The 19,173-nt window shown below is 41.1% G+C and overlaps 1 protein-coding gene and 1 pseudogene across 3 annotated transcripts; one reads left to right on the top strand and one right to left on the bottom strand.

Annotated features, from left to right (window-relative positions):
- Nucleotides 1-159: 159 nt before the first annotated feature.
- On the bottom strand, nt 160-6,033 carry gabpa (GA binding protein transcription factor subunit alpha). 3 transcript variants are annotated; one of them, XM_010899411.5, is made up of 10 exons: nt 5,926-6,033; nt 4,507-4,609; nt 4,251-4,395; nt 3,833-3,917; nt 3,319-3,543; nt 3,032-3,226; nt 2,590-2,646; nt 1,501-1,629; nt 982-1,174; nt 160-885 (listed from the first exon to the last, which is right to left on the bottom strand). In XM_010899411.5, exons 2-10 carry the CDS (start codon nt 4,581-4,583, stop codon nt 669-671), a joined length of 1,323 nt encoding a protein of 440 aa, XP_010897713.3. In that variant the 5' UTR covers nt 4,584-4,609; nt 5,926-6,033; the 3' UTR covers nt 160-668. The 3 variants fall into 3 exon arrangements, with proteins under 3 accessions (XP_010897713.3, XP_010897714.3, XP_019910419.2); XM_010899412.5 differs by having other exon boundaries at nt 4,507-4,604; nt 5,926-6,018; XM_020054860.3 differs by lacking the exon at nt 5,926-6,033 and adding an exon at nt 4,961-5,511.
- A 1,332-nt stretch (nt 6,034-7,365) lies between these two features.
- Nucleotides 7,366-17,873, top strand: LOC105027334 (annotated as a pseudogene).
- Nucleotides 17,874-19,173: the final 1,300 nt, after the last annotated feature.

Raw genomic sequence — 19,173 nt, 5'->3', positions numbered from 1 at the left:
AATTTAGAATGTACATACAAATATCTGGTGTTAAATGTATATTCTGTAAATGTAGCTGGAATCCAAAGAAGAACTGTTTATCTAGGAGGGTGAGAAGGCATACACATCACACTGAATTAGCATGGTGGTGCTAGCATGTCAGATCAAGGACAAACCCAGTCTTTAGGAAAACACCTGGCACTTTATTCCCCCTGGTGGACAGAAAAGGTCCAGCTCATCAGGGAAACACAAAATAAAATACAAAACAGATCCTTTATAAATGGAAAATATGAAAATACACTGCCCTTATGGCTATCAAAAACAGTACCGGTATATACAATGGAAACGATACTAAGCTGGAGATAAAGGAACAAAAAAATGCAAAGTTCATTTTATTATCCAACACATACGCACCACTCAAACACTCATGCACACATTATCCATAATGTCACACTCATTCCAGACACTCCCTCCAGTCCAACAAACCTCTCCCTCCTGGTTAAAATAAGAAAATAACCTTCCAAATGCCACAGCCCATCTCCAACTAAACCCAAAGGAGTGGGACAAAGTTGCCCATTGACACAAGGACAGGTGATCATTTCCACTTTCCTAGATCTGTGCCTAAGGGAATCTTCTATCAGGAGCAGTCTTGGAGCCCCAGCCCCCCCCCCCCTCCCCTCTCCTCCCCCCTAGCTGTCCGTGGCAGAGGTGGCCAGCGTCACCGTGGTGATAGGCTGGCCAATCCCATGCAGCTGAATGCGGGCCAGCTTCTTCTGTTCACACTCTGTCACCAGGTTGTTGAGCTCTGCTGCGCTGTAGCCAATCAAAGTCCTCAGGTCACAAACAAACTTGTAGACGAAGCGCTTGCCCTGCACCTTGCTAATCATGTCACCATCGTAGTAATACCTGAGAAGAACATTTCACATAAATAATGAAAGATGAGTGGAAAAGACAACAGTTTAGGAGACAGACAAGGCATACGACAGAGTCTGACAGACACACCTGAGAGCTCGGCTGAGTTTCTCATAGTTCATGGTGGGTTTGTTCTTGCGCTGGCCCCATTTCTGGGCCACCAGTTCAGGCTGGTTGAGTTTGAACTCCCCCTCCTCACCCACCCAGGAGATACAGTCTCTGGCATCCTTATCAGTCAACAGCTCCAGCAGGAACTGCCACAACTGGATCTGACCGTTGTTACCTGACAGGTGAGACGGAGAGGTGACTGTGTGTCCATGTGCATGTTCACACTCACTGTTAAGACCCCCATAGAATCACAACCATAAACACGCACCAAAAATGTAGAAGCTGAGTCAATTCCATGTGCCTCTGTGATTAACTGACTATGGAGAAAAAAACTACGGAATTGTTCATGTGAGATTAAATGACCAAGTCTGTTTCAGTCCGTTACACCTCACCCAGATCCAGCCTTAATCAAATTGTTGTCAAAGAGCAAAACAGTATGAAGTGTCCTTGACACACACACACACACACACACACACACACACACACAAGCAGTCGGTGTACCTGTGCGGTTGCCTGGTGAGCTCCGCTCCTCTCCCCCCGAGATGCGTGGCGTTCTGGGTCCACGGCTCTGCTTCAGCACCTTGATGGTGGCAGGCGTGGTCTGCACCGCGGCAGGGATAATCTGTACCTCTGGGGGTGGACAGGAAAATGAACAACACAGCCAAACTAATCAAATGACAACAGACACAAGGACATCCGTGGTCCCTGGGGATATCCTCCAATCATCTTTTGCTCCTCCATCAATCGTTCACGTTGTTGCCATGATCACTAACATCTCATAGACACCCCTAACATTTGGCTAGAAATGTAAAGGGGCTAATGACAGTTCTGTGTAAATCACATCAAACAGGCTTGGGAATGCCATAACCCTAACAAAGCCATAACCCTAACAAAGCCATAACCCTAATAAAGCCATAACCCTAACCCTAAAGCCATAATATTCTCAAACGTACTTTCAGATGGCAATGTTGTCATTAGCTAGCAAATTCCGTCAAGAATAGGTAGCGATGGAAATTCAGTGGACTCCCCTAAATATTAACTAGCAAGTTAACGTTATACTGTATGTAACATTAATTTGATAAAACGTATTTAGATTTTATCTACTAATCACCTGCCTTCAGATTCAAGGCTTTATCAAGGCTTAGTAATGCACCAAATCTTCAGCTACCATTGAGGAAACATTCAACAGAATTCCCAGTTGGTCATCAGCCCCAAAAGTAACGTTCAAATCAGTATGTGAAGATACGTATAATCTGAGTTATAATTAGCCCACATATTCGTTGGCCGATTAAAAGTTTGACTATCTGGACATTTTTGGTGTGAAAACAGTCATTTTCTGTATGGGGTGGATCTACTCTGCTGAGTGCAACATTCAAGTTACAGCATTGTAAATCACAGAAATAAATAAAATCAAAGCAGCATTTTACTTATTCCTTGAAACAAGTCTACAGTAGGTTTGACTTTTCAGGACTCAGTCAAATATTCTAATTAAAAATCTGTGTGAAAAGTCAACCACTCACACAAGGAGAACAAGATGCTGTAGTAGGAACTTAAGGGTGACAGTGAGTCAGAGACAGGAAATAAACATACGTTGGTCAATGGTGACTGTGGCTTCCTGTCCAGACTGGTCCTGACTGGCCAACACATCTGTAAAGACATGAATATATTTGATCATGCTCATACTCTCTCATGCACTTTCCTTAGCTTCTGTTTTGACAGAAAACCACACACATACAGACAATACCACACACTGACACCAGTGAGTCAACATACAGACACTACCACACACTGACACCAGTGAGTCAACATACAGACAATACCACACACTGACACCAGTGAGTCAGACAGACAGACACTACCACACACTGACACCAGTGACTCAGACAGACAGACAGACACTACCACACACTGACACCAGTGACTCAGACAGACAGACACTACCACACACTGACACCAGTGACTCAGACAGACAAACAGACACTACCACCAGTGACTCAGACAGACAGACAGACAGACACTACCACACACTCACATTTGCGAAGCAACTCCAGATGACTCCAGAGGATCTCTCCACTGGGGACCCTCTGCAGGAACTCTTCCTGGGTGAAGGAGCAGAGGTTGTGACCCGAGATGTGAATCCCTCCCACCTCCATTTCATCAATGCTGAACTCTTTCATCACCCACACGGCCCAGTGGATCACCTGGTCTGCCGTCCATTGTACTGGGTCTTAAGAGAAGAGAGGCACATTACACACTAGAAGGCTGTGACTGAATACAGCTTGTTTGTACGTTAAACACCATAGGGGCGTAGGTCCTCACCATAGGGGATCCCCAGGCGGACCTGCTCTTTGCGGTATCCTTCTAGGGCAGCAGCCCAGCGGGTGACCTGCTCCGACGTGTCGTCTGACAGGGAGGATCGCTCCACTGCAATCAGCTGTCCGTCCTCCATCATGGTACCCTCCTCCCCCGCCGCATCTGGGTCAATCACCACCTCCACTGTCTCCACAGGCTTCACAATCTCCAGAATGTTCAACTTCTCCTCACCTAGATGATGGGAGAGAGGGGAGGTTAGAGTGTGATGGAAGATTAGTGACAGTCTGATTGATATGGTGCAAGATGTGTGTGTCTTCAGATTGGATGCTGGTGGTAAACCCTGGGGCAATGTCTACGCTTTGGCTACCTGGTGCCAGGGTTGTGGTAAACCCTGGGGCAATGTCTACGCTTTGGCTACCTGGTGCCAGGGTTGTGGTAAACCCTGGGGCAATGTCTACGCTTTGGCTACCTGGTGCCAGGGTTGTGGTAAACCCTGGGGAAATGTCTACGCTTTGGCTACCTGGTTTGGTGATGATCTGTAGGCTGAGCTGCACTGTGCCATCTGTCTTCACTCCTTGGTCAAAAAGGCTGTGGTCTGGATGCAGCTGGAAAGCAAGAAAGAAAAGGCGACAGGAGAGCAAAAGACAGGAGAGGGAAAGACCAGAGGACCAGAGAGGATAAAACAGAATAGGGCAGAATAAGAAGAGGTGAAAGGATGGAGAATAAGAGACACAGTCAGGGTGACAAATAAATTGTATATCTAGAACATATAAAACAAAAAAATACATTCTCAACATGAGACGCTCCATTAATATCAATTCTGGGCACAAGCATCTTTAGACAGTTTATTGTTATAACCACTGGATGAATATGGCCTTGATAAGCTTTAAGGAATATGGGCAAGTATTTCAAACCCCATAAATAAAAGCTTCATGTACCTGGATGTCCTGTAGACAGATCTCATATCCATCTAGTGACATCTGGATGCGGGGTTCCAGGAGCTTTTTCAGATTACCGATTGGCTCATTGATGTCTATGTCCTGTTGAATCAGATCAGCTGATGTGATGGTCTGTTCCTCAATCCTGGAAATGACACCACAAACACACACACAGTAATGGTAATCAGGAGCATTAGAGCTCTCTTAAATTAAGGGCTTATGGATGCTTGTTTACATGGTAAAATATCACACTCACCCTTCCTCCAGACAATCCTGTTTCTCCTGACCATCAATCTCAATTTCTATCATCTCCTCTGCTTCACTTTTAGACATGGCTGTACACCAAGCTCAAACCTATTCTGAGGATAAGACAGGTAGTGATTGGGGTATAAGTAGCCATCATTATTAAAACATTATTAAACATTAAAATATATATATGTAATGTTGCAAAAAGTCAGGTTTCATATCAGATATAATGAAATATTATTACAATTACATTCAGGACTACTTGTAAAACTGTCATTTGACTATCATTGTGACTTTAATGGTACATAATTGTCATTAATGCATTTTATACAAGTAATATACAATAGTAAAAACATCAACAAGGTTAATATAACTAGTGTAGTGACAGAGCTTGATGGGAATTGAGTTAAAGCAGCCTCGATTTCCATTGGGTGGCAGAGTTATGTGTGCGCTAAAGTACTAACTCGAGGGCGAGGCCTCTCCAAAGCGTAGGCCTTGCGGTGGGCCATTAGTTGATAAATCGTGAATTACACTAGATCAATTGAAGTTCATCTGAATGTAAACATTTCGCAAAATTATAGATACCAATATATACGTGTAGCATAGCTCTACAATGTTGAAGCAATACAAAGCTTCCTAGCTAGCATATTTGTAAGATGTTTCGTGGAGGGGCGAGGCATGCGCTAAACGGGGTCGGACTCATGTGAAATACACAAATCATACAGACTAAAACACATAATTCACTAAATAGCTGATTTAAATGTCGATTTAAATACACTCTGAAACTTAGAATCTGGAAAACTTTGAAACGGAAATGGAAGAAACGGAAACAAAACAGCAGAGGGGCAAATGCAAAGGAGCCGGAAATCCTGGCTAAGTTTAGTGCAGTGTACAGACTTCCGAGAGCGGCCAGGGGAAAATACGGGAGTAATTTACTCGATTAAAATATACAATTAATGATACTGATAACATTATGAAAGCGTATTGCAATTACACTAAACCTGTAACGCATGAACGCGATGAGCAGTTGGACTATAATGAACAAGCTGCGGTTGTCGTTAGCAATTATTAGCTGTCTAGCTGCTACCTTTGCTTGCCTTTAGCTAACATTTTGGATGGACTTCTTGATATGGCAAAGCGTGTACTGTACTCGTTTTTACAGTGTTTTGAAAGAGGTAAATTATTTCATTCAGTAGTATTTAGACTTAATGTCACTGCAAGTGATTGTTTTAAACGCATTTACTATTCCATGAGCCATAGCTGATCAACTAGCTAACTACGGAGTATTAGAAGCTAGGCTAGCTAAGTTAACAGTTTGATACAAAAAGCGGGAAGACCAACGGGGCATAGTGAAAGAATTAACAATTCCTTTCAGATAGACAATGTAGCTAATAGATGTAATACATACATAAAAATATGACGCACATACCTCTTCAAATATACACTCCAAGATTGTGAATTGATTTGACTCGATGTAGGATAGCAAGCTAGCTAGCCTTTCCACTCATCGAATTCATGCAAGTATTTGGTCAACAAGACTAGAGGGGGCGGGGACAAGGTTGTTTTTTAGACATAGTTCACTTTTTGGTTCAAATAAATCATTCGATTTGTGTGAATTTTGTTGCAATTAGATTTGCGTGTATATGTATGATGTTTGATATCAAGGTATATACGTATGGACACTTTTCAGCATGTATTTCACTTCGACCAGTACGCTTTGTATAAAAGAACAATCACTGTGCATCCATCAGTATTCCCTTTCCCTCCATGTCCTAAATCGTTTTTATACTCGCAGCTATAGTCATACAATCTCAATCCTTTGAGGCTTAACTTACATTGTAAGTTAATGAGATAAGTTACAATAACTAAAAATGTCATAGTTCCAGTTCATAATAAAATATGATATACTGTTGATAATATGTAGTAATCTAGAAGATCGTACCAGTAGTTCAGTTCATAATAAAAGCATATTATATAGTGTTGGTAATGTGTAGAAATCTAGAAGATCGTACAAGTAGTACCAGTTCCAGTTCATAATAAAAGCATATTATAGTGTTGGTAATGTAGTATAGAAGATCGTACCAGTAGGTGGCATCTGTATAATGCTTAGACACCTCATGCTCACTGCACAAAAGGTACCTTACCCAAGAGAATAAATAATAACATGGTGTACAGTAACTGATTCACTGCTGGGTCGTTCACTACAGCCACTCAGACAATTTCAGTGCCCAAATAATCACATTTCACAACCACTGTTTTTAAGTTACCTATTGTGTCTATGTTAAGTACGTCTATATTGTATTACAAAGTGATTTTTTCCCCCTGTCCAAGTGAATAAAATTCGGATTTATCCATCTATCAGATAATATTCCATTACCCTGTCCTGCCCTTTCGCAGAAAATCCAGTTGACCACGGATCCTGCATTTTGTGCCATGCGTTACAAAGGGAATAAATTATTGGAGCTGAAATCGATTGTACAGATCTTTCAAAACAATGTCTTTTCTAATGTTTTCATTTTTTCACAAAATTAATCATTCATCGGGCAAATGTACTAAACCCGTACATCTCCAATGTAATCCAACGCAGTTACACGTAGCTTCGAGCACAACTACATGAACTGTTCAATCTTATCTGTAGTTACGAAACGTTCCACAGCCTGACAGAAACTGAGTCTCCGAAGATGTTAGTGGTCGGCCAAAACACGTTTCTCGTCTACAAAGACGTGTATATTCTCTCTGAACACCACTTACCATCCCGGGGTTTGAATGTGTTCCTTACAAAATAGTTGAAAATATTTTCCCTTGAAGAGCCACTTAGAAAACGCAATAATATATATTTTTTATTTTCTGAAGGACTTCACGAAAAACAAATTATTGTTAGTATACTTAATTAATATACATGTACTGTTAAACAAAAAACAATATTTATTACACAAACTATAAACATAAATTATGTGGGTGCAGGTGACGGCATACTTCCGGTTGATAATCCTAGCAGCCTACCTACGGGAAGAAAAACATTTGAACAACTTTGTTGATAGTGAGGAACAAATTCGAAACCCTCTAAATAACCTAACCCCTGTAAAAAGAGATTCCCTTAGCCTAATGACTTAAACGAGAATCCGTTGCCGAAGCAAAAAATCAGGGACTCCGTAATATGGCCAAAAGAAGCCGACAATGTTATCTTTCTGAAATATCCATCTATTTACACCGTTGTTCTACAGGGCTAGCGCACAGTTATTGTTCGGTTTTGTTGACCCTAGAGACGTGACCGGAAGTGTTGTTATGACGTAAAAATTGTAGTCGACAAAATACGCATACATCTTTCATATAAGGTAGTCACTTTGATATTTTGCCCTCTAAAATATGCACTTGATATCGTTATCTGAATGACTCCCTACACTGATTTGGGCAGTGGAAAATTCAACAGTAAGGTCCCACCGGTGCGATCTTCAGATCCTGTCACCCAATTCAGAACCCACTATTTTCAATGTGTTGGTGCAGTGGATGATGAGGATTCACGATTTTTGTATTTAATACCGGCTAATGGAATCAGCGAGCCTCACCCTTGCATGCCTCAAAAATGTCCGGAATCCCGTCAACAGCGCGAACTCGCCCCCTGTCAGTGTAAACTGTCAGAAAAAAACTATTATGGCAAACGCATCGCATCGCATCGCATCGCATCATCTTCCGCTTAATCCGGGGCCGGGTCGCGGGGGCAGCAGTCTAAGCAGGGATGCCCAGACTTCCCTCTCCCCAGACACTTCCTCCAGCTCTTCCGGGGGGACACCGAGGCGTTCCCAGGCCAGCCGGGAGACATAGTCCCTCCAGCGTGTCCTAGGTCTTCCCCGGGGTCTCTTCCCGGTGGGACGGGACCGGAACACCTTCCCAGGAAGGCGTTCCGGAGGCATCCGAAACAGATGCCCAAGCCACCTCAGCTGACCCCTCTCGATGTGGAGGAGCAGCGGCTCTACTCTGAGCTCCTCCCGGGTGACCGAGCTTCTCACCCTATCTCTAAGGGATCGCCCAGCCACCCTGCGGAGAAAGCTCATTTCGGCCGCCTGTATCCGGGATCTTGTCCTTTCGGTCATGACCCAAAGCTCATGACCATAGGTGAGAGTAGGAACGTAGATTGACCGGTAAATCGAGAGCTTCGCCTTGCGGCTCAGCTCTTTCTTCACCACGACAGACCGATACATCGACCGCATTACTGCAGAAGCTGCACCGATCCGTCTGTCAATCTCCCGTTCCATCCTTCCCTCACTCGTGAACAGGACCCCTAGATACTTAAACTCCTCCACTTGAGGCAGGCACTCTCCACCAACCTGAAGTGGGCAAGCCACCCTTTTCCGACTGAGGACCATGGCCTCGGATCTACCTCGGATTATGGCAAACGGTTTTATTTATTTTTCCTGGAACATACTAATCATATTTTACAGATTTGTACTAATCCAATAAAACATATAGTACTTTCCAGAGTGTATAACTACTTTTTCACACGACTGTATTTGATTTTAGTGTTAGGAACCTGACATTGCCTAGAATGGCTAGCTATCCAACCTTAGCTAAACGCTATGGTTTATAGCTGTTTAACTGAAATAGGGCAAATTGAACGTTTTCTATAGATTGCTCGCAATGCTTCCAGTTGAGGTCTGGATCAGTATGTTGTTTTTGCTGTGTTATGTTCTAAATCAAGAGCCTATTATACATTTGAATATAACACCAAAAACTGCTTGGTTCCTGTGATACTCACGTAGTTATAGTACTAGTATGTCAAACACCAGAAAACATCCAGTATAACTGACCAAGCTATCTGAACTAATTAACCCGGAAAAATATTACGTTGTCACGACGTAGCGAGACAGTCCGTTTTCGTACCGGTTACAGTCTGACGTTGCAGCAACCGGAAAAGTGTAGTTCCTATTTTGGTTGCTACAACGTAATTGTCCCGACCTGTACGTCATGACAACGTTATGTAATTAAGGTTGCCTATTCGTCATTTGCTGACCATTGGCATGTTTGCAGTATTTTGTTATGCAATGCTTATTTTTGCACTGGCAAAATCCATTTGGTCAACTAGCACAATCCACATATAGTCAACCCTACTAGATATTTTGCTCATGTAGTCATTTCCCAGCAAACAATATTACATTGTCATGGCGTACTGACAAGGTAAATTACATTTGGAACCAGTTAGATAATGATCTTACATAAATACAACCTGAAATGCTATTTAATTAAAGTAACCCATTTGTAATTTGTGAAACAATATTTTGTACCAGGTTTTTTAATATGCCATAACAATTATTTGCACCTATAGCTAGAATAGGTAAATTTAAGTACATTTCTGTCCAGTCAACATATCTCACATGACACTTCTCTCAAACTTTGTTTTTATCCACTCCAACTGTCCCATGCCCTCTTAAAGGTGCACATCACAATCAGCAGGGCTCTAAACAGACTTTAGTTTTACAGTGAGCATGTGAGGTATTATGTATACATTTATTCTATCAACCCCTTTTCAGATATAATTATGTCAATGCTGTTAGATCATCAGTCCAGGTATTGTCTCTTAACAAAGTACATGATATAATATAGAAGACCCCCATATGAAATGTAGTAAAAAATAATATAACATTTACAAACAATCAAGAAAATGTATATTGATCACCCACCTCACTCTCTCCCAAGTTGGTCAAAGGTACAGAAATTAAAATCAGAAATGTGTGGGACTTCAAAACAAACATGAAGGATAAAGTAGGAAATCCCACCTAGTTTACTACAATTACATTGCAGGTCTTCAATGGCAATAACCAGGCTAAACAATTACCTTTTCCACTAATAGAGTTATATCCTTCTCAAATCACTGAAATTGAAATCCAACTATCAACTGATCACATAAGAGATATTATCAAACTGGCTATTTTTACAAATAATTATAATATAAGAACATAAGCCAATATTAATGCCTTACTCTTCATTTGGGTTCTTCTAATGGTGAGAAATAGTGAAAAATCATTAGGTTTATTTTGACTATAAACTGATCAAACAAGAAGAAATATTATCCAACCATTAAAATACAATAACACAAGCAAAAATTGAAGCTTTACTCTTCCTCATTGTCAGAAATGAGTCTGAGTGGTCATCAATTCTATCTTCACCTTCCTTTGTTGTTGGGATTCAGAACTGCACCTGATCATGGACAATGAAAACAAGTTTAAAAAGAGTATAAAAGTTTCCACAATCTGATTCAGTTATTTCATAATTTTATTATATCACTTTTACATTAACAAATGTTTTGTTGAATCATGCTTTGTGTGAACTCAGTAAATTTCTTTACATTTGAGTACTTATGTGACTCAATGGTTAAACAGCTCTGGAAAAAGAGATCACTCCTATTTTTTCTTAAATCAGCATCTCTACATGTATGGCAGCCATTCCATTCCAGTGTATGTTAAATTCCAACACAGGCACACCTCATTTTACTTAATGAGGTACTGATTAGGTGATATGTATTTCGTCGTTGTTTAGCTGAGTTTCAATTATAATTCTATTTTTGTCAGGGTGAACTGTTCTTTCTACTTGAAAATTGGTGCTTGCCGCCATGGCGACCGGTGCTCCTGATTACATAATAAACCAACTTTCAGCCAGGTAAGTAAATTCATTCAACTTCTAAAAGATGACTGCAATTGTATCACTACCTCAAATAGCAGTTGTTGTGCTCCAGGCTAGTTTGTCAATTGGACACATTTTCTTTTGTAGGACGTGCAGTCTCTCGATTCTCATTGCTGCCACTTGTTTCCTTGTTGAGAATACAGTTTAGCCTACATATTTCACTAATCTTCCTAGCAAAAAGCTTTAATTTTATTGTGTACATCAAAGCATCAATCGATGACCACGTTTGGCTGCGTTTTATTCGATTTTTAAGGCAAGTTGATCGCGCGGGAAGGCACTGTCTGCAGTTTTCGGTTGGCTATTAGTTTCAAGTGTATTACTATAAACAAATTGTTGGCAAAATCGGTCATATCTCCAATTTCTTATTTGATTAGTGTTTTCTGAAGTTTAAGGATAATCATTCAGCCATCATTGCTCTGCAATGTTTATTTCATTTTATAAATAGAATGTATAATGTGATCCTATTGAAACTATAGAGTCAAATTAGGATAAAAGCATATTCTTGACTGCCAATCTCAGTAGTGCCACAAAAAGTATTTGACTGTAGTCTTCGTCACAATTTAAGCAAGTTGGGGGGGGGGTGTATAATGTTCTGACTGGTGCAGTTATATCATGTGATTTACATTGAATTGGAGTGACTTTCAGTTGTGGTTGATGTTTTTCTCCCCTAATTACCATATTTTTTGGTTCTATCACAAAGACTTGTGCTGGTGCATGTGAGAGGTCTTTGCATCGACTGACTTCATTTGATGAAAACAGAAGGGCTTGCCAATAACCATCTTCATTAAATCCTACTAAGTTCTGACTGTGAATATAGATCACTTAATACTGTGCTAGTTAATGTCCTCAGGACATTAAATAAAAGTCAATTTTGTGCAACCATATTACTGACACAGGTGCAACCTTTCATACGTCCTGGGTTTTTGTGGGTACAAGATAGTTCTGGGCATTGTCTTCAGTAGCCAAAGTATTTGTTACATCCTGCGTCTCACTATGCCAGACCAAAACATCTTCCGCAAAACACTGTTTGGTCAGACATAATTCAACGGCGCTACCTTTTTTAATACCAATAGCACAAAAATAATATTGTCTTAGGAGAACTTCACCTCCAAAAAGTGTACTTAGTCAAAATTTGGATCTAATAGCTTTACACTCCCTTCCTATAGTTTCTAGGTGTCTGGATTTGGTCCTTCCCCTTCCTATAGGTTCTAGGTGTCTGGATTTGGTCCTTCCCCTTCCTATAGGTTCTAGGTGTCTGGATTTGGTAATTCCCCCTACTATAGGTTCTAAGTACCTAGATTTGGTCCTTCCCCCTCCTATAGGTTCTAGATACCTGGATTTGCTCCGCCCCCTTAAGCTTTAGTCTATAAATGTAAGCTTTAGTCTATATTTCCATGGGGAATGGATTTAGTTTTTGTATTTTTATTTATTTTAGTTTTTCCCCCCTCTGCAGACCATCTTGATTGAAAACATCTACCGTAATCCACAAAACAGTGCCCAGACGGCCGACGGCTCCCACTGTAAGTGTCTCCGCTCAGTCTCTTAGCCCACCCCTATCAGGCTTGCCCAGTCTGGAGGTCCAGGTAGCAGGAGTGGCCAAAACACCACGCAATACTTTTGTATGTCGCCAATCAAATGTCTGTACTTTTCTATAGCCTGTATACGAGTCCATTCAGAAGACCTATGTCATAGAATTACGTTCTCTGAAAGTGACATTGAGTGAAAGAATCTCCACACTGTTTACAGTGACATTCTTAACCCCAAGCCTTAGACTCATTACATGTTAACTGTTTTCTAACGCTTTTATAGTGCAGAGATAAACAACTAGGTCCTTTTCAGGTGCATTCTGACTAAAGGAAAAATGACTTTGACCAAGTGCCCAGCGTTTGTTTGTGATAGACATCAGAAATTTAAATTTGCATATCTGTCAAAAAGATTTCTATATTTGACCTCAGCATAACTATACCAAACCCTATATATTAGATGTAACTATACCAAACCCTATATATTAGATGTAACTATACCAAACCCTATATATTAGATGTAATGTTTCCATGGTATAAACGTATCATGGGAGGCCTAAGTTAAGCCAAGCTGATGTACAGTGGGGTTAACAAGTATTTGATACACTGCAGATTTTGCAGGTTTTCCCACTTACAAAGAATGTAGAAGTCTGTAATTTTTATCATAGGTACTCTTCAACTGTGAGTGACGGAATCTAAAACAAAAATCCAGAAAATCACATTGTATGATTTTTAAGTAATTAATTTGCATTTTATTGCATGACATAAGTATTTGATACATCAGAAAAGCATAACTTAATATTTGGTACAGAAACCTTTGTTTGCATTTTCAGAGATCATACGTTTCCTGTAGTTCTTGACCAGGTTTGCACACACTGCAGTAGGGATTTTGGCCCACTCCTCCATACAGACCTTTGGCCCACCTTTGGGTTCAGGTCTGGAGACTGGCTAGGCCACTCCAGGACCTTGAGATGCTTCTTACGGAGCCACTCCTTAGTTGCCCTGGCTGTGTGTTTCGGGTCGTTGTCATGCTGGAAGACCCAGCCACGACCCATCTTCAATGCTCTTACTGAGGGAAGAAGGTTGTTGGCCAAGATCTCGCGATACATGGCCCCATCCATCCTGCCCTCAATACGGTGCAGTCGTCCTGTACCCTTTGCAGAAAAGCATCCCCTAAGAATGATGTTTCCACCTCCATGCTTCATGGTTGGGATGGTGTTCTTGGGGTTGTACTCATCCTCCTTCCTCCAAACACGGCGAGTGGAGTTTAGACCAAAAAGCTCTATTTTTGTCTCATTAGACCACATGACCTTCTCCCATTCCTCCTCTGGATCATCCAGATGGTCATTGGCAAACTTCAGATGGGCCTGGACATGCGCTGGTTTGAGCAGGGGGAACTTGCGTGCACTGCAGGATTTTAATCCTTGACGGCATAGTGTGTTACTAATGGTTTTCTTTGAGACTGTGGTCCCAGCTCTCTTCAGGTCATTGACCAGGTCCTGCCGTGTAGTTCTGGGCTGAGCCCTCATCTTCCTCATGATCATTGATGCCCCATGAGGTGATATCTTGCATGGAGCCCCAGACCGAGGGAGATTGACCGTCATCTTGAACTCCTTCCAATTTCTAATAATTGCACCAACAGCCAAGCTGCTTGCCTATTGTCCTGTAGCCCATCCCAACCTTGTGCGGGTCTCCAATTTTATCCCTGATGTCCTTACACAGCTCTCTGGTCTTGGCCATTGTTGAGAGGTTGGAGTCTGTTTGATTGAGTGTGGGGGCAGGTGTCTTTTATACAGGTAACAAGTTCAAACAGGTGCAGTTAATACAGGTAATGATTGGAGAACAGGAGGGCTTCTTAAAGAAAAACTAACAGGTCTGTGAGAGCCGTAATTCTTACTGGTTGGTAGGTGATCAAATACTTATGTCATTCAATAAAATGCAAATTAATTATTTAAAAATCATACAATGTGATTTTCTGGATTTTTGTTTTAGAGTCCGTCTCTGACAGTTGAAGTGTATGATACTTACAGACCTCTACATGCTTTGTAAGTAGGAAAACCTGCAAAATCGGCAGTGTATCAAATACTTGCTCTCCCCACTGTATAGGAACTCATTGCCTCCCAGGTAAGTCGTGGGTCTGTGACCGTGTAGCTCTTATGCAGACATCTTCTGTCTCCTGGCTGATGATCTCAGAATGACTGGCAAAACATGCTTTTGAAAATGTATCTTGGCATTCAGTAACCCATGAATCAGCATGTTCTGGTAGAAATGTTGAACCCCTACGACCTGATATCAATGTTTTGTTTATCATCTTTGAATAAATAGTTGATTGTATTATATTTATATTATTTGCCAGTCGTATTGTCATTCTGAAATATTAGCTTTTTTCAGCTTCCTGTCTTTCAGATTGGACCAGCTCCGTGGATCCTTACCTATCAGGGCCTTTTCAGAGCCTGGCTGCGACACTAGAACACCATTTCTGGGGAGGGGGGTGGGAGTAAATGCGCCTATTTAAGTAACATTTTAGAAATCTTCCTGAAGATATCTCAAAAATGTAAATTTTGTATTTCAGACCATTGCCCTCTTGAACATTTACCGTAACCCTCAAAACACTGCTCAGTCTGCCGGTGGTTTACGCTGTAAGTTTCCCACCGTTAACAGGGACTTTCTTACGTACTTTTTTTTACGTTTCCCTTGCTTTCTATCTTTTTCTTTCTTCATTTGCCCACACATCCTTTTGGGGGATGCTATATTTGCTCTTTATCTGACATTGAAAGATGAATACCTTCATTCATGTAGTGATGTTTGATCGGGATCCTTTTAAAAGGCTATAATACAACTGCTACTAGTGTTGTGTAAAATGACATTCAGGGCATATTTCTGGAACCACATTACTGTTGTATGTTTTTGCATACAATATGTTTCTACTAATTAAAAATCTAAGACTTGTGAAAAGTTTTGGACATTGGAACTTAATTTACAGGATTACTAATCTATTCTCAAGGTATACATACTCCTATAGGCAGCATCCATTCAAGGCAGAATTTTCTAAGAGTCTTGTTTTTACCACTGAATTAAATGAAAATGTGTCATAAGACACTAGGCTGTCACAAAGGGCAGTTGACCAGTCCACAATTAACTTGATTTGACCATTGACCCTTTAGCTCCGGGCACTCCGTTCTTCAGTCTACAATGTTTACTGGATCAGGTGCTGTTAGATGGATTATTAAAGATTCCCTCCAGTCAGTCGAGATTCCAAATGTTTGTGTTGTGCATTTAATTAATGAAAACAGTGCTGATGTCACCAGTGATTTGGTCCTTATTTGCGTCTTCCAACCTGTTCCCACCAGGTGCTGTTAGTGACATGGAGATACAGGAGCATTATGATGAGTTCTTTGAGGTGAGTCAGTGACACTTCTGGTTACATCAGCAGGGCACCTCCTGACTGGAGAGGAGATTGCAACTCAGACAAACCTTGCATCATTTCTCCTAGTGTCACAATACTGAAACTGTTCACACATACTGACATTGAAACCATTGATTGCCTTTTTTCATGTGTGTTGATAATGCTTGGAAAATACACTTTATTTTAAAATGTCTTCTCTTCCCCTATGTTTCTCTTGTTGTAGGAGGTCTTCACAGAGATGGAAGAGAAATATGGAGAGGTAGAGGAGATGAATGTGTGTGATAATCTGGGAGACCATTTGGTCGGAAACGTATATGTGAAGGTGTGTGTGTGCATTAAGGTTAGACTATGTTTAGACAAATGTTAGGTAGGCATGTTTGACGTTGATGATGGGTTCTGTGTATGCTTGTTTAAAAGAATTCCTCTTCTTATTCCATGAAAAACACAAATGGTCTATGCCTCGTTAGAATTTATACACATGATGAACTCTGTCTTGATGGGTAGTTCCATGGTGAGGAGGACGCAGAGAAAGCAGTGGTTTAATGGTCAACCCATCCACGCTGAGCTGTCTCCTGTTACCGACTTCAGAGAAGCCTGCTGCCGCCAGTACGAGATGGGGTCAGTACCCAACCGCACCAAAACACACAAGATGTTAATAGTGAATCCTTTAAAACTTCATTATTATTAAGTTAGGTTATTTCAATTCTGTAAATACTGAATCAAGCCGAGTCATTGCAGAGATTTCTTAATTCAAGAATTGCTGTGCTACTTACCCCCCCCCCCCCCCCGGCATCCCTCAGTGCTTTGAAGTTAGTCCCCCCCCCCCTCCCCCCCAAGGGAGTGCACTCGAGGAGGCTTCTGTAACTTCATGCATTTGAAGCCCACCTCCAGGGAGCTGAGAAAGGAGCTGTATGGACGGCACAGGAAGAGAGGGTAGGAGTCAGTGCTCCTCACAGAAAGACGGGTTAGGGTTCCTCACAGAAAGACGGGTTACGGTTCCTCACAGAACTGCTGTGTTCAAGTGCCATCCGCAAGACGGCTTTCTTTTAATCCATTTCGGTGTGAAAGTTAAAACTGATGTGCTGACTCTGGTCACTGAAGACCTCATGGCACTTTTCTTAAGAGTTGGGGTGATATCACCGGGGTCTTGGCAAACCTAATCATCCCCATTTCTTGTTAGCTCCTGTTTTTCTCTGTGAAGTAAATTCATTTACCTGGCTCCTGTTTTTCTGTCTTCCTCAGAGGGGGGCATCGTTCCCACTCCTGTACCAGAGAAGGGGGTTCCCGCTTGAGGGAACGAGGCAGGGGAGGAGGTGAGGGACGTGACCGTGAGAAACGCCACTCCAGGGACAGGGAACGTTCTGGAAGATTTTAAACCAAGTCACCAACCCCTTCCCTTTACTCTGTCCATCCCCAAATCCCACCATTCTGCCCTCCTTCACAGATAATTACTTCCCCCTTGGCCTTTCCATATAATTGCGTTCAATGACCAAAATTAATTTGAAAATGTTTGACTTATTTTATTTTTATTCAACAAGTAGAAAACATGCCTTTACATTAATTAATAAAAAGTATTTGTATGCATTTCAAACTGGATCAATTTCTAAATAGTTACTCTGGGAAATGTTTTTTTATACTGAATTTCAATGAGTCATAGTTCTGACTTCACTCATTGTTTCCAGTAACTTGATTCCATCAGCTGATTTACCACTCAGAAAATGCTTGACCAATAAGCACAAATTAACCTGGAAAGGGACCATGAGGTCGATGCAACGTTTTTGTCTTCCATAACCTGGATTACAGAGAATAATTTTTGTGTGGTCGATCCCATGATAATGGGGTTAAACTACACTCTGCTTCAGTCTGAGTTTATTTTCATCCATATCGAAATATACTTTGAGAACAGTGGGTTTTGTACATAGGGCCTCCATTTAAAGCAGGGGTGGGCAATATTTTTCACTGAAAATTCCAGAGAGCATCGCAGGCCAGATTACTTTTATTACCAACATGCCTAAAAGACACACAACATAGCTAACTCTGTTAACTTGCATATTATATTTATGCATATTTCTTTTCCATGCAACACTATACTCAATGGAAATGTTGCAACACATATTTGCCTTAAAACCTAACTTTACAGAGTAGGCTATATTACAGAAGGTATATTATTAACAAAAAGTTATTAGGGCAGACATAAGTCAATTAAATCACTTGATGATTTTCACTCAAGGCAAGTATACCAACATTTGCAGTTATCTAACTTCATACAGTATATTATATGTTTTGCACTACATGCTTTTAACGACCGCTATTCCAGCAGCCCAGACCCAAGAAATCAACTTTTAGGGCCACTTACTCAATAAGAAGAGGTGAGCCTCGTATGGGTGTTGACAAGTGAGGTGAAGTCACTGTTGAAGCAGTGTGCGGTACTGCTGCAAGATGTTCGTCAGTGAGGCTGGATCTGTGCTTGGGCTTGTTGAATTTTAGCATTGGGTGACAGTTTTTTGTTTTTGTCCGCAAGCTTGCTCTCTAATTGTACAAATCTGCAAATTGTAAAAACTGCGGCGTTAGCTTTACATATTAAGCAAGTTGCTTTACCTGCGACATCTGCAAATAAATATTTTCCTGTCCATTCTTTTTTAAATATCCTGCTCTCTTAATCAACTTTTCTTAGGCAGGCTCATTTCCAGAGATGACGCCATCAGGTGCGACAGTGAACAAATTATAAGTTCCGCGCATAGATTGTGGTGCTTGTCCCTACGTGTCATAGCAACGCAAATAGCTTGTTTCAACTTAAATGTATTTTAAACAGACAGGATGATACTGCTGTACTTAATAGTGGGAGTGCCACGGGACTTTTAATTTAAAATAAAAAACGTAATCTGCAGACCTCATTAAGTATTTTTTTTTATTTTTAAAGTTTTGGATGTATCGCGGACCGTATCCGGACCGGGGCCTTATCTTGCCCAGGTCTGATTTAAAGGGACCACATGTATTTGGGCAATTGGCCTCACAGTCTTTTATTAGGCAGATGTGTTTGTATGTATCATAAGCGCATGAACAAAAGAGCTGT

Source organism: Esox lucius, chromosome 16, assembly GCF_011004845.1.
Source record: "Esox lucius isolate fEsoLuc1 chromosome 16, fEsoLuc1.pri, whole genome shotgun sequence".
In the NCBI taxonomy this organism is placed as follows: domain Eukaryota; kingdom Metazoa; phylum Chordata; class Actinopteri; order Esociformes; family Esocidae; genus Esox; species Esox lucius.
Note: the sequence above shows the minus strand (reverse complement) of the source record. Positions and strands in the feature narration are given on the sequence as shown.

Bases quoted from the DNA above. Each gene is read 5' to 3' on its own strand.
- gabpa (XM_010899411.5), bottom strand. From the start codon at position 4,583: ATGTCTAAAAGTGAAGCAGAGGAGATGATAGAAATTGAGATTGATGGT. The intron at 2,647-3,031 runs GTGAGTGTGTGG...ATGTCTTTACAG, and splicing joins TCTGGAGTTGCTTCGCAAAT to ATGTGTTGGCCAGTCAGGAC. The intron at 1,175-1,500 runs GTACACCGACTG...CTCACCTGTCAG, and splicing joins CTCACCAGGCAACCGCACAG to GTAACAACGGTCAGATCCAG.